This window comes from Phytophthora parasitica (genome assembly GCF_000247585.1).
Source record: "Phytophthora parasitica INRA-310 unplaced genomic scaffold supercont2.38, whole genome shotgun sequence".
Lineage (NCBI taxonomy): Eukaryota > Oomycota > Peronosporomycetes > Peronosporales > Peronosporaceae > Phytophthora > Phytophthora nicotianae.
In genome coordinates, this window is record NW_008649024.1 from 584403 (window position 1) to 599038 (window position 14636).

Consider the following 14636-nt stretch of genomic DNA (forward strand, 5'->3'; position numbering starts at 1 on the left):
GTGTTTCAAAAAGCAAACTTCAAATTCAAAAGTTGGATGCGCCGATGCCTGGATCCGGTGCTGGTAGGCCAGCAGCTACGTCTAACCAGTTGATGACAGTGAAGGAAGACCCAGCGTACGAGAAGTTCTTTAAGCTAGTGAAGATGGGGATGCCACCAGAGCAAGTCAAGATGAAGATGAGTGCTGCTGGATTGAATGAAGACTTGCTAGACACACCCGACGCGCCATCTCCCAATCAGAAGGCGGGCAGTACCGGTGGAGGTCTTCTAGCGGGTCTCCCTCCTCCGAAAGAAGCGGTTAAAGTGGATCCGTCGGCTCTGCAAGCAAGTCTGGCATCTAAAGTGAGCAAGAAACCCGTCGCCAAGAAGCCTGAGGAACCTCAACTTCCGAAGAAAGAGACCGTGAAGCCGAATGTCGAATTGCGTCCTCTGTTCTGGACCCGTGTGCCTGTTAATGTAGTTAGTAGCACTGTCTGGATGAAGCTGAATGACTCACATGCCGAGCTTGACGTGGATGAGATGGAGTGGATGTTTCGCAAAAATCCGGTGGATGCGTCGAAGAAGCTTGACGAGAAGAAGAAAGAAGCTGAAAAAGTCCCCGCTCAGCCCAAGGAGGTTCTTCTGTTCGACCCGAAGAGACAGCAAAATGTATCCATTGCGATTGCGCGCTTCAAAATGTCGTCGGAGGATATCAAGAATGCTATCTACGCACTAGACGGCCAGAAATTGGGCTCTGAAGTGCTGAACGTGCTCATTTCGATCTCCCCAACGTTGGAAGAGATTGATATGCTCAAGAATTACGACGGAGATGTGAAGCTACTAGGAAACGTGGAGAAGTTTTTCTTGGATTTACTGACTATCCCGCGCTACACTCAGCGTATCAAGTGCTTCAGGTTCAAATTGCAGTTCGAGAATCGTATTCTGGAAACACAGGCGCAATTGGATACACTAGTCGCGGCTACGGATCAAGTGACGGAGAGCGACAAGTTCCGGCGTGTGTTGGAGCATATTTTGGCCATCGGAAATTATCTGAATGGCAGTACACCTCGTGGTGGGGCCTACGGGTTCAAGCTGGACACTCTGATGAAGCTACACACTCTGAAGTCGATCGACCCTCGAGTCACGCTAATGCATTTCTTGCTACGTCAGCTGGAAGAGAAGGCCCCGGACGTCATCACCTTTGCTGGAGAAGTGCCCCATATCGTTGAAGCCAAGAGACTGTCTCTTGATCAACTGCGCGCTGACCTGTCGTCCTACAACACTGAGCTGGCCATGCTCAAGGGCCAAGTGCGTGCGTCCAAGAACGATCACATTGAGGGCGACAAGTTCTATGAAGTTATGACTCCATTTGCGAAGGACGCAGAAGAAGTACTGGAGGAACTCGGACGCGATTTTAACGGCTTGGAAACGTCTTATCAAGAGCTTGTGAGCTCTTTTGGAGAAGATCCGAGGAAGGTTGGCCCGATGGAATTCTTTACTATCCTGGACGAGTTTGTTACAGAATTCAAGAAGGCCTACCGTCAGAACCAGACGAAGGAATACCAAGCCATATACGAGGAGGCTGCTGCGGCTCGTGCTGCTGCTGAGGCTGAGAAGGCTGAACGATTAAAGCGGGAAGCCGAGGAACGACAGCGACAAGACGAGGAGCGACAGCAGAACTCGCAGGAGACGAAGGCGATTTATGCTGAGATCATGTCCATCATCACTACGTGGGCTGGGAAGCATTCGCCTGGCAATGAAGAGGCAGTGATCGATCAGTTCAAGGACACGTCTCGGAAGTTTGGGCTGGATGAGATCACAGCTGATGAGTTCTGTGACCAGGTGCGACAGTGTGTGGGCTCGAAATGTGCAAGTAAGATCATCCCGAACTCGGCGAAGCTCCTATCCGACGAGGAGAAGCAGAATGCATTATTGGAGGCATTTGCGCGCTTCAAGGAGCAAGTGAAGAAAGAGAAAGAGTCAAAGAAGCAGCAGCGCAACTCTTTGGTTTCTCCTCCATCTGAAGGACGCGAGAGAGCAGGATCCTCTTCAGCAGGTCGTAGACGTAACAAGGTCGTGATCCCGCTTCCCATTAAGGATATCGAGCCTGTGGTCGGAGAAGAAGCGCAGTTACTGCACAAGTCAATTTTGGAGTCCGTACTCGCTGCATTTGGTGGCGATTCGAAGAAGATGAAGTCGTTCACGTCACATACTCGCAAATATGGCAACGAACAGATCACAGCGCACGAGTTTTACCAATATTTAATGGACTCCTTCGACCCAGACTTCGTTGGACGACTGGTGCCGGACCTTGCGCGTCTGCTGCAGGATTCCGAGAAACGACATGCGCTTATTCGCGCGCTGTGTGAGAGCGCACCGGGCTGGGCGAAATTCGCGGGTTTATAGAAGGCGAAGCATGGAAGTCCAGACTTGTGAGGGCCCGGTTTATTGGTATGAATTGGAGGAGCTTAGACTCCACAATTTTATAAGAAGGTTACAAATTTTTTAACGCGGGAGTCGCTGTGATGCGTGGTACTTAAGTAATATTGATTCCGTTGGTAATTAAGCGCGGAGGCTACTGGAGCTACTCTGGGATACTAGGGGGAAGTCACTGTAGTGCTTGGGTCTGCGCACGGCTGGGTCGGGTAGTGCAGTACCCTTTTCCAGCTTGGCACGCCACAGATCTTGCTGATCCTTGAGGCCGCGGACCCAGCGCTTCATGTCGCCTTTGCTCTCGGCGCGCAGGAAGTAGCTGCGCTCCGGGGTCTTGACCACGAAGCTGAAGACGCCGTGGTCGCCGTTCTCGAAGCGTCGAATGGACTCGATGCCCAACAGATCGATGACCTTGGACGCCTCTTGAGAGTTCTCGTTCTGGTAGTACTTGAGCTTCGTTCCCTCGAGAGCGAAGAAGCGCTTGTTCCACTGTGGTGTGAGTACCCGCTCCTTGGCCTTCATCTTGTACAGATAGCCGCTAATAGGAACGGGACCGCGCTCAGCTGGAGTCTTCATGCTCGCCGTGGCTGCGTCGTCGACTGCTGCTTTGGAAGATCGTCGCAAAGTGACGGCCATGTGAACGTTGAAGCACCCAGTCCTCGGCATCTTGTCGGGGATTGGCAGGTTACGTTGAAGCTAACCTCTTTTAGAAATCTAAATCTAGAACGTTCTATTTTTGGTCCTGTACACCAAGAGTACGTAAAGTGGTGTGACGCTGGAGTGTGAGATACGTCAGTCGAGACGTCGCCGAAGTCGATGCGTATCCTGGCCCTGCTGGCTTTATTGCTGTATCTATTCGTTGCTAGAACAATGGCATCTACGTCTCAACCGCTGACATTGCGCGTGGAACTGCAGCAGCAGCTTGGACTGCAAGGGAAACTGCAAGATCCGATGACATTACGGCTGACGGATTATCCCACATCGTTGACTGAGCTCCAGGAGCTGCTTCGTAAGCGTTTAGAGGAGCGTTTAACGGAAAATGGAACAGATGGCCAAGTATCTACTGAGCTGGGCATGGAGATCGAGGTCTACGACCAGAAGAAGCAGCAATTTGCACCACTCAAGGAGCTCTCCCAGCTTGGAGGTCGTAGGTCAAGACTAAGCGTCACACTCACCAACGCCGATGCTCTGTTTCCAGATCACACTTGTTTAGCACTACCGTCAAGAATCTTTGGCTTGGATGTGGCAGCAGGTGACAAGTTTGTGATCGATGGGAGGGTGGTGCATATTGGAGAAATTGGCAACTCGGGTAAAGGCACGGGTTTGACGACGTGGGACGGATCGGTGGTGCTGGCCAAGTATTTAGAGTACCAACGTCGCAGTGATATTGCTGGAAGTCGTGTCGTGGAATTAGGAGCAGGGACGGGGTTGGTGGGTATCTCTGCTGCACTACTTGGAGCAAGACAGGTGATCCTGTCGGACTTGGACTATGTCGTCGACAACCTCGCCAGGAACATGGCGGAGACGATGAAGCTTGCAGCTAGCACCGGCAGGCCCGTAGAGAGCGACGTCTCGACTCAGGTGTTGGACTGGTTCAATCCGCCAACAGATTTAGGAGACGTCGACTTCTTGCTGGCGTCCGACGTCGTGTGGGTCGAGGAGCTCATCCCTCCGCTCGTGGCGACCTTCGATACGCTGCTGCGCCATTCAACCGCGAAGACGAGGATCCTCATGTCGTATCAGAAGCGCAGCGTCATGTCGGACCGATTGCTTTTTAGCGAACTGGAGCGCTACAACCTCGTCAAGACGCGCATTCCAGCGGTCAAATTACACCCGGAGTTTTCCACCGACCGCATCGACGTGTGGGAAATTGAGCGGGGCGACGTAGCACAGCGAAGCAACTAGAAGGCGATGGTCGAATTAGAGTGAAACATACAGCAGCAACTGCAAAGTAACACTGCAACAACTTCAACTGCGTATCACTCGCGTCTAATCTGCTGGACGTGCGTGGCATCCAAACAGCGAGCTTTCGATTGGCTCTGACAAGCAGCGTGTCAAACAAAATGCCTCAAATCCTAGGACCACCACGCAGTAATTTGGACGTCGTGATAGGCAATACCCTCCTATATCCAATTACTAAGTGTTTCAAAAAGCAAACTTCAAATTCAAAAGTTTACATTCTTATATTTCATTTCATTGTAAGAAATAAACTTTCAAGGAGTAAACTTTGTGCGTGGTCATTTACGATCTTGAACAACGCTCCGAGCCATTCCCGCATTTGCTCCGTTCCAGCCATAAGATGCTCGGCTTCCTGCGCGCTCCCACCCGCCGTGCGGCGCTCCTGTCGCGTCGTCATGCCTCCACCGAGAGTCTTCAGTGGGCTGCTGCCATGAACAAGCCGCTGGCCGAGTCGGACCCGCAGCTGTTCGACATCATCGAGCGCGAGAAGCAGCGCCAGCGTGACTGCATCAGCCTCATCGCGTCTGAGAACTGCACGTCTGTGTCGGTGCTTGACGCTCTGGGCTCCGTTATGTCCAATAAGTACTCGGAGGGTTACCCTGGTCAGCGCTACTACGGCGGCAACCAGATCATCGACCAGGCCGAGGAGCTCTGCCGTGCTCGTGCCCTTGAGGCCTTCAATCTGGACCCGGAGCAGTGGGGAGTCAACGTGCAGTCACTGTCCGGCTCGCCAGCCAACTTCCAGGTGTACACTGCACTTCTAGCGCCGCACGACCGCATCATGGCGCTGGATCTGCCGCACGGTGGCCACCTGTCGCACGGCTACCAGCTCGGCCGCAAGAAGATCTCGGCCACGTCCATCTTCTTCGAGAGCATGCCCTACCGTCTGGACGAGAGCACGGGACTCATTGACTATGACGGACTGGAGAAGACGGCTGCTCTGTTCCGCCCCAAGCTCATTGTGGCAGGCACCAGCGCATACTCGCGCTCCATCGACTACGCGCGTATGCGCGAGATCTGTGACCAGCAGGACGCTGTGCTACTTGCTGACATGGCTCACATCAGTGGCCTGGTTGCTGCTGGCGTCGTGCCTTCGCCTTTTGAGTACGCGGACGTGGTGACCACCACGACGCACAAGTCGCTGCGTGGACCTCGTGGAGCCATGATCTTCTACCGTAAGGGAGTGCAGAGCGTCGACAAGAAGAGCGGCAAGGAAGTCATGTACGACCTGCAGCAGAAGATCGACTTTGCCGTGTTCCCCGGACTACAGGGCGGACCGCACAACCACACGATCGCTGCACTGAGCACGGCGTTGCTGCAGGCGCAGAGCCCGGAGTTCAAGGCTTATCAGTCGCAGGTGATCGCCAACTCGCGTGCTATGGTGGCTGAGCTCATGAAGCGTGGATACGATGTGGTCTCCAACGGCACGGACAACCACTTGGCTCTGGTGGACGTGAAGAAGTCGCGTGGCGTCGATGGTGCCCGCGTGGAGTTCGTGCTTGAGAGTGCCAACATGGTGGTGAACAAGAACACAGTGCCCGGCGACAAGAGCGCGTTCGTGCCTGGTGGAATTCGTCTCGGTGCGCCTGCACTGACCACGCGTGGCTGCACGGAGGAGAACTTCCAGCAGGTGGCTGCATTCATCGACGACGGTGTGAAGCTCACGGCTGAACTGAACGAGCGCGCTCGTGGCCAGGGTGTCAAGAAGGTGAAGGACTTCAAGGACTTCGTGGCGGACGACGCTGAGGCCCAGCAGAAGGTCGACGCGCTTAAGAGCGAAGTGACTGCGTTCGTGCGCCAGTTCCCGACCATCGGCTTCAGCGAGGAGGACATGAAGTACAAGAACTAAGAGTCCAAAGAAGAGACCTCATTGCTGATTGTAGTGAATGATATGATGACTTTGTTGCTTCAGTGCACTTTGTTCATCATCTCGTTCCGTCTGAACTCGTTGTCCTGACGCTCTCTGCGAAGATGATCAAGAAGACGACTTGAAAGACGAGGCGGTTCCTGCTCCCTGCTTTTGAAGCCGGCAACATGGGCCTCCCTTTGATTCCTTGCACGGGGCGATCGGGGCGCTTTGGACGAATCGAAAATAGTGAACTTCATCAATCAAATGCTCCTGAAAATGTATCATTCTGACGTAGCTGCGAGGAACTGGGATCAACTCGTCTTGATACACTTCAACCATAGAATTGGTCAGCACATTCGCTTTCCAGCTTGGGAGTGTTTCTTCCATCAGCTATTGTAATATCGCGCGGTATTCATTGTTGACATGGGTAGCTTGAATCTTGATGTAGCCATGTTGAAGCTCCCCCGGCAAAGTCGATTTCGCGTTGTCGATTTTTTTCGCAACTCGACTGGCTGTGACTTGCTTCCAGTATGGGAGACGATGCATGAAGAGCACCAGCTGGTGGCAACAAGGAGTTGCGTGCGAACCACGCCAGGAGCGGCACGGCCAGCCTGTCCGGGCGAGAGCTGCCGGCCAAAGGTAGAGCGCCAGGTCTTCCAATATGGTGCCCCACAACTCGTGGACTAAGTGTACGAGTTCGAGTGCTTGCTGGTGAGCTCTGGCTGATAGGATACTGTGCATTTTTCACAAAGTATCGAGTGCTGTCGTAGGTGACAGCTGGGAAACACCTTTTTGTATCGGAAGTTGCAGTTTGGCCTGTCGCTATCGTACCACACTTAACTTAAGCGGGGTTCTGACTACTCGATCTTGACTCTTCATTTGGATCTCCTCGAGCAATGGCGAGCAATGGCGAGCATTGCTCGCTGACTACTCGCTGTTCTTGCTACCAAGTGCTCGCAAAGTGATCTTGCTGCTCTATGTCAAGGTCTTCCATGCACGATTTCACCTTGATCTCTCTCTATCATCCCTGCGACCATGGGCGCCATTCCGAACCTACTTCCGCTCTAAAATTATCGTTCGGATTTGACTTGCCTTTTGTAAGGAATCTTCCCTAATCCCCATCCATTTTGCCCGAACAATCTGCTCGACGCTCGTGACTGACGGAAAGGGAAACGGAAAGCGCTCGCCCATTCCGCACGCAACTCTCACAGCCCCAAAGCTCACCAAAGGCGCAGCAGTCGGACCAAGGAAGCACACTCGCTCCAAGTAGGTGGCTATCGGTACGATATACTCGCGCACCGAAACGCCCACAGGCCGCTCGGTAGCTAAGGAAGGAAACAGAGGGGGAGTCTTGTCCCTGGTACCAGGTCCAGCGCGGGGATGATGAAGAAGGAGAAGCCCATGGACCGCGGTCTGCAGCGGCAGGTCTCAGCCGCGCCCCCACGTCGTCGCGCCGCATCGAACTACCAGACAGTGGAGGACGTGGCGGCCGAGCGCGGCGTGAGTATCAGTCGTCCACCCATGGACAAATATCCACAGACGCAGCAGCCCATCGCGGCGCTCACGTCGTCTGGGCCCGTCCGCCCGCCACGACCAGGAGCTGGCTCGTTCGAGCTGCTTCAGGCCAAATTTGGCTTCCAGGAGGGCAACGTACGCAACCAGAAGGAGCACTTTGAGTGCTGGGTACTCAACTACGAGTCCAGGATCCTCGAGGCCGCCGTAACTCCCGTGGACACGGAGAACGCCATCGAGACGATTCACGCCAAGTTCTTCAAGAACTACATCAAGTGGTGCCAATTCCTGCGCACCCAACCATATCTACTGGACACGGCGCCGTATCCTGGCGCGGCAGAGCGCCAGATCGCGCTGTTCCTGCTCATCTGGGGAGAAAGCGCCAACTTGCGCTTCATGCCCGAATGCCTCTGCTTCCTGTACCATAAAATGGCTGCAAAATTAGATGGCATCGAGAAACTGCCCAATGCACCGGAAGGAACGTTTCTGCGACGTATTGTGCGCCCACTGTACTCCGTTGTGGCCAAGATGCGGAACGTGACGCCACAGAAGAATGGGGCCGGAGTGGACCACAAGAACGTGACCAACTACGACGATGTGAACGAGTTCTTCTGGAGAGACACGTGTCTTAACTTTGACGAGTTTAACGTGGCCGAAGCGGTCAATGTGCGCGACTACAAGTCGTTCAAGGAGCGCCGCAGCTTCTGCAACCCGATTCTGGCCTTCTTCCGCATCTACTTCTTCCTGTTTGTGATGCTGCATATACTGGTGGTTATCGCCTACGTGGCGTATCGCTCGGACCCCGACGACACGGACGGATTCAAATTTTACTCGAATTTCTTCACGTCCGACATCGAGGACATCCGGAACCACGCCTTCTACTCCATCTTTATGACAATTAGTGGTCTGCTGTCGCTCAAGGTGGTGCTAGACGTCTGGATTGATGGCACACGCATCTTCAGCCGCATCATGTACGCCGTGTCGGTGTTTATCCGGCTTGTGTGGCACACGGTCTTCTTTGGCCTCTTCACGGCTGTGAACGTGGCACCGTACAAGTCTGTGGGATCCAACGACCTGCTCTCAATGGGCCCAATGCTCATTGGTGCGTACATGGCGCCGATCGTGATCGTTTCCATTGTGCAGATGTTCTTCCGTGGAGTTATCTGGAGGTCAGCATTCCTGAGCTCAATGGACGGCACGCGTGAGCAGTACATTGGCCGCACGATGGGTCAGAGCTGGGGAGATTTCCTGTGCTATGGAACGTTCTGGACCATTATCTTCGTGTGCAAGTTCATGTTTAACTTGCAACTTATGGTGAAACCTCTTATTGGACCCAGTGTGGAGATCTACAATGTGGATATATCCGCTGCTCAGTTAGAGAATGGAATCATCGAATCGGACCACAATATTGCGTTCCTGGCGGCAATGTGGGCTCCTGTGGTGCTCGTGTACATCTACGATTCCCAGATTTGGCTGGCTATTGCACAGGCTATCGTGGGCGCTTGGATCGGTTTCCGTCTCAAGATTGGTCACTCAGCTCGCATAAACGAGTTTGTCAAGCGTCTTCAGCAAGCTCCTAATCTGTTCGATGAGAAGATTGTCTCTGCTGCTGCCCGTGGCCAGCTGGCCATTAACAACAACCCGTTGTCGTCCAGTTCCGTCGCTCCTGATGCCAACAGTCGTCTGCGCTTTGCTGTCGTGTGGAACGAAGTTGTGAGCAGCTTCCGCTTGTCGGATTTACTGGACGACCGTGAGACTGCCATCCTTCAGTACCAGATCTCAGACACTGGAGCTGTCGAGGAACCTGTGTTTTTGATCGCTGGTGAAGCTCAAGCGGCTGCGGATATTGCTGCTAGAGCTAAGACGAAGCGTATGAGTGACGGCCAATTGTTCAAGGAGTTAAAGAAGGCTGGAGTTCTCGGATGTGCCAATAACTGCGTCGACATCATGTTCCAGATCTTGCGACAGCTTTTGGGCCCACAGGACACGGAACTAATTGGTGTGTTCCACCAGATCTTGGCTGGAGGCAGAGTCAGTGGCGTCGTGAACCTCACTCACATCGGACTGGTGCGCGAAAATGTCGTCGACTTGCTTGCGAGCATTCTGGACTTACCGGAGCCGACCGTTGGGCCTACAGGCACCGCTTTCGGCTTCCCGCATGACCAGGTGTTAGTTGTCGTACAGCGTGTGGATGCTCTACTGAAGAGCATTGAGCTTATGCTGGAGGAAGAGTGGATGGCGGAGAAGTTACGTAAGTCTGCATTCGCTAAGATGACGCCTGACCTCGCCTACCAGAAGGAGCAGCTGCTGTCGATCTTTGCTGACCGTATCAGTCAGCGCGACTCGAACTCGCCTACACGTACGACCTCTCCAAGTTCGAACGAGAGTGTTGTGTCGCTCTCCACGCGACTCTTTTTCCTGTTGACGCTGGATGCTGCTGATGCGCTGCCACGTTGCCACGAGGCACAGCGTCGCATGAGTTTCTTCCTGAACTCTCTGCACATGAAGATCCCGACCATCGACTCGATTGCTGCGATGAAGTCGTTCTCTGTGGTCACGCCGTATTACAACGAAACCGTGCTGTTCTCTGTGGACGAGTTGAACGGACGTGTGGACTCAAATCCACTTTTCCGCAAGGTGGAGCAGAAGGGACGCGATCTCAGCATTCTCAAGTACCTGATTACTTTCCACGACGATGAGTGGGGCAACTTCCTTGAGCGTGTGGGTGTGGCCTCGATGGACGAAGCTCTTGCTGAGACGCCAACGCAGGTTCGTCTTTGGGCGTCGATGCGAGGACAAACGTTGGCTCGCACGGTGCATGGAATGATGATGTACGAGGATGCATTGAAGATGTTGCGTTGGCTGGAGATTGGCTCGGACGAGAACATCTCTCACTTGGAAAAAATCAAGCACATGGATCGCATTGCTGGCTTGAAGTTCTCGTACGTGACCAGTTGCCAGATTTACGCTGATCAACTCGCTGCTGGAGACTCGCGTGCTGCAGATATCGACTTGCTTATGCGCAAGTACCCGAACTGGCGTGTGAGCTACGTCGACACGATTCGCCCGCCCGCTGGCAGTGGCACCGAACCTCGCTTTGACTGTGTGTTGGTCAAGTCGGATGGCGACGAGATCGTTGAGGTATACCGCTATGAGCTACCTGGCAACCCTATGGTTGGTGAGGGTAAACCTGAGAACCAGAACATCGCCCTGCCGTTCACGCGTGGTGAATATGTGCAGACAATTGATATGAACCAGGAGCACTACTTCGAAGAAGCGCTCAAGATCCCCAACTTCCTGGCCACAGCTACGGAAAACGGACAGAATGTTACCGTTATTGGTATGAAGGAGCACATTTTCACAGGCCGAGCATCATCTTTGGCGCACTTCATGACGCTGCAAGAGCTGGTGTTCGTGAGTTTGACCCAGCGTGTACTGGCGAACCCTCTCCAGAGTCGTATGCACTACGGTCACCCTGATGTGTTCGAGAAATCGTTTGTGATGTCCAACGGTGGTGTGTCGAAGGCTAGCAAGGGTATCAATTTGTCTGAGGATGTGTTTGCTGGTTATAACGTGGCGCTTCGCGGTGAGAAGGTCACCCATCAAGAGTTCATGCAGTGCGGTAAAGGACGTGATGTGACTTTGAGTCAGATTAACGCTTTTGAGGCCAAGTTGTCGAACGGTAGCGCTGAAAGTTCCCTGAGTCGCGAGTCTCACCGAATGGGTGCTGGCATGGATTTCTTCCGCTTGAACTCGATGTTCTACGGCCACATGGGTTTCTACATCTGTAACGCATTGGTTGTGCTGTGTGTGTTCGCGTATGCGTACGGCAAGGTGTACATCGTGCTGCACCAAGAAATCGAAGAGTCTGCCATTATCACGACGAGCTATCTCGACGATCTCGCCGAGGTGATGAACACCCAGTTTATCTTTCAGTTCGGCATGCTGATGACTATTCCGCTGATCGCCACGCTGTTCGTGGAGTACGGTTGGCACCAGGCTGTGGTGAACTTTGTAGAGCTGATTGTGACGCTCGGTCCTGTGTTCTACATCTTCGAGACTGGCACGAAGTCGCACTTCTACGATATTGCCATCATGCGTGGTGGCTCCAAGTACCGTGGTACCGGTCGTGGTTTCGCTATCGTTCGTGAAACTATGGTAAACTTCTATAAGGAGTACGCTGCCTCGCACTACCGCAAGGCTGTGGAGCTTATGGGTCTGATGATCATCTTTGGAACGTACGGTAACTTCAGTATTGGTACGAATGTGTTGGCCGAGTATTGTGCCACTGCAGACTTCGATTGCGACACTGACCCCGACCAGATCCCGTCGAATATCACGCTGCTGAACTCGTACAGCTCCAAGGGCCAGGACTATGGCATCGCTTCGTTCGCTGTATGGCTGCTCGGCACGTGTTGGCTGCTTGCGCCCTTCCTGTTCAACACGGACGGGTTAGACTTTTCCAAGACACGTGTGGATATCACATACTGGTTCTCATGGCTCATGTCTGTGCGGGAGGAAGAGGAGGAGGAAAGACTGTTGCCGAACCACATGAGCAGCAGTCCTTCGGCCCCGAGAGACACGTGGAACGACTTCTACAACTACGAGGCCAGCCTCATGTACCCTATTGGCCCCATGAGCCGCTTTGTGTACGCTGTCCGTGAATTCCGTCACCCTCTGGTCATGTACTACATCTTCATCTACTCGTTCAGCCTGAGCGACATTGGAATGCTGTTGGCGTGTATTGGCGCTATTGCTATCGTGTTGTGGATCGGTGGCTTTGGCCTGGGAATGTGCTTGCGCAACAAAGCGCGTGTTCCGCGTGCGATGCTGTACGTGCTGATGGTTGTGATCATCGGTGTGGCCCCGTTTATCGTGGGTCCGATGCAAGATTGGGACGGAATCAAGTGTTTCTCGCTGACTGTGGCTATCTTCACCGGACTATTCTCGCTTTTACACTATCTGCAACTGCTTCACGGATTGTTCGGCTTGCCTGTTGCCAAGTGGGGCCTTGTGCGTGAACTTGCCTTCTTCTTTGACGTGATTGTGGGCCTGTTCCTCGCGATCCCGCTCTTGGTGCTGTCGGCTTTCCCGTTCATGAAGACAATCCAGACGCGTATGATGTACAACGGCGGATTCTCTCGTGCACTGAGCTCTGGCAGTGAGTTCGCAGCCTCGTTGAGTGTGGTTGTGGGTGGTCTGGGTGGCTTCACGTACGGTTGGTTGACGTGCCTCATCTTCTCATTGGGATACGTGAACTCATCGTCAGACAACTTTGTGAACGAGTCATTCATCTACTACAACAACGAGACACTGGACGGCGCGTTGGACTTGACTATGATCAAGGTCTACGCTGCTGCTGCCGCTGCTGTGGGTGCCATCTTGAGTGGTGGACTGGCTCACGTAATCGGTCGCCGCTGGACGATCGAGGCCTCGTGTCTGGTGACGTTTGCAGGCTGTGCGCTCGTGTGGCTGGAGTCCAGTTCAATGGTGCTGATCGGAATCTGTTTAGCATCGGCAGGTATCGCCATGCTCTCGCTCGTGTGTCCTCTGTACAACTTCGAGATCTGTATGCAGGGCTGGAAGGGCAAGGGCGTGCTGATCTTCCTCACTAGTGCTGCTCTGGGCTACATGATCGAGGCGGTGCTTCTTAACAACATCAACGCCACGACCATGGAGGAGGACTGGGGCAACTCGCCGTACCATGACTGGCAGTGGCAGTTTATCTTCGGTATCATTCCGATCGTGCTGCTCGTTCCTATCATGTTCTTCCTTCCGGAGAGCCACTACTGGGAGTACCGTCGTCGAAACGACACCAAGGTGGCTGAAGCAGCGTTGACGCGTCTGCGTCAGCGTCATGACGTGATTGAGGAGGTCAGCGAGCTGAAGGACTCGTTCGTGGTCAAGAGCGGGCGTGTGAACGTGCCGTTCCGTATCGTGCTGGTCATTGTGTTGCAGGCGACATTTGCGATCTTCACTTCGGGTGCGTTGCTGCACCGTGTGCTCGTACAACCGTCTCCTACCCAAGCTGGCGCGCAGACATCGAAGTGGCAGATTTACTACGGCATCATGACGTTCCTCGGCGCCGTGTTGAGCTTGCTCACTGTGGACAATCTTCGTCGCAAGACCATCTTCAAGGACGTGCTTCCATTCTCTGCCGCACTTTCGTTCGCCTGTGGCGCCATGGGACTCGCTGAACAAGAGGATAGTGTCATCACTCAGATCTTGGTGTTTGTAGCCTTCGTCAGCGGAGCGTTGAGTCTCACGTGTGGCACGTGGCTCACTGCGATCGAGGTGTTCCCTCCGTACCAGAATGGACGATACATCATCATGTCCTTCGTCGTGTACTACGCTGTCCAGGCCGCGATCTACGTGGTGGAGCCGTCGTTCGCCATCAGCCACTTGATCTTCGCTGGTCTATGTCTACTGCTCACGGTCTTCATGTTCGTGGTGTGCGCCAGCTCCAAGTACGGCGCCATTGAGCTCAAGAGCGAGAAGAAGATGCGTAAGGACGCCGAGGCGGCTCGTAACAGACCGTCCTTCGTGGCTCGTGTGTCTCGTTCGCAGAGCTTCCTGCGCTCTCGCTCCAACGTACGTCGATCGTCGTCGCACTACTCGGCAGCAGCTCTGACTCCGCAGGAGGGAAGCTACTCGAACTTCGAGTCTCCAGCTGGTCTCAACGTCAACGGCGGTACTCGTCGGACACTCAACGGCTCGCAAGCATTGTAGATGCCGTTCTATCGATACCCTCTCCACGTCAAGAGAAGGAGAGAAAGAAGAGAAGAAAGAGAAGTAAGCAAAACTTTATATATGGGATGCATTGTTCAATCGCCCCGTACAAGTTGTATTTAAGTTGAAGCGACAAAATATTAGTCATTGATTGGTTGTTATGATTTTCATCCAAT

At 53.6% G+C, this 14636-nt stretch overlaps 5 protein-coding genes across 5 annotated transcripts; 4 read left to right on the forward strand and 1 right to left on the reverse strand.

Moving 5' to 3' along the window:
- Positions 1-44: 44 nt before the first annotated feature.
- Positions 45-2244, forward strand: PPTG_13254 (hypothetical protein; the record flags this gene model as incomplete). Its single annotated transcript, XM_008910717.1, has 4 exons — positions 45-63; positions 100-1820; positions 1857-2131; positions 2214-2244. 4 exons carry the CDS (start codon positions 45-47, stop codon positions 2242-2244), a joined length of 2046 nt encoding a protein of 681 aa, XP_008908965.1.
- Positions 2245-2487: 243 nt separating this feature from the next.
- On the reverse strand, positions 2488-3095 carry PPTG_13255 (hypothetical protein). The gene has a single exon (XM_008910718.1). It carries the CDS (start codon positions 3075-3077, stop codon positions 2541-2543), a length of 537 nt encoding a protein of 178 aa, XP_008908966.1. The 5' UTR covers positions 3078-3095; the 3' UTR covers positions 2488-2540.
- Positions 3096-3138: 43 nt separating this feature from the next.
- Positions 3139-4569, forward strand: PPTG_13256 (hypothetical protein). The gene has a single exon (XM_008910719.1). The coding sequence runs from the start codon at positions 3228-3230 to the stop codon at positions 4314-4316; it is 1089 nt and encodes a 362-aa protein (XP_008908967.1). The 5' UTR covers positions 3139-3227; the 3' UTR covers positions 4317-4569.
- A 33-nt stretch (positions 4570-4602) lies between these two features.
- Positions 4603-6687, forward strand: PPTG_13257 (hypothetical protein). Its single transcript, XM_008910720.1, has one exon. It carries the CDS (start codon positions 4711-4713, stop codon positions 6217-6219), a length of 1509 nt encoding a protein of 502 aa, XP_008908968.1. The 5' UTR covers positions 4603-4710; the 3' UTR covers positions 6220-6687.
- A 673-nt stretch (positions 6688-7360) lies between these two features.
- Positions 7361-14607, forward strand: PPTG_13258 (hypothetical protein). The gene has a single exon (XM_008910721.1). It carries the CDS (start codon positions 7600-7602, stop codon positions 14458-14460), a length of 6861 nt encoding a protein of 2286 aa, XP_008908969.1. The 5' UTR covers positions 7361-7599; the 3' UTR covers positions 14461-14607.
- Positions 14608-14636: the final 29 nt, after the last annotated feature.

Coding starts and splice junctions, on each gene's coding strand:
- PPTG_13255 (XM_008910718.1), bottom strand. CDS start 3,077: ATGCCGAGGACTGGGTGCTTCAACGTTCACATGGCCGTCACTTTGCGA.
- PPTG_13256 (XM_008910719.1), top strand. CDS start 3,228: ATGCGTATCCTGGCCCTGCTGGCTTTATTGCTGTATCTATTCGTTGCT.
- PPTG_13257 (XM_008910720.1), top strand. CDS start 4,711: ATGCTCGGCTTCCTGCGCGCTCCCACCCGCCGTGCGGCGCTCCTGTCG.
- PPTG_13258 (XM_008910721.1), top strand. CDS start 7,600: ATGATGAAGAAGGAGAAGCCCATGGACCGCGGTCTGCAGCGGCAGGTC.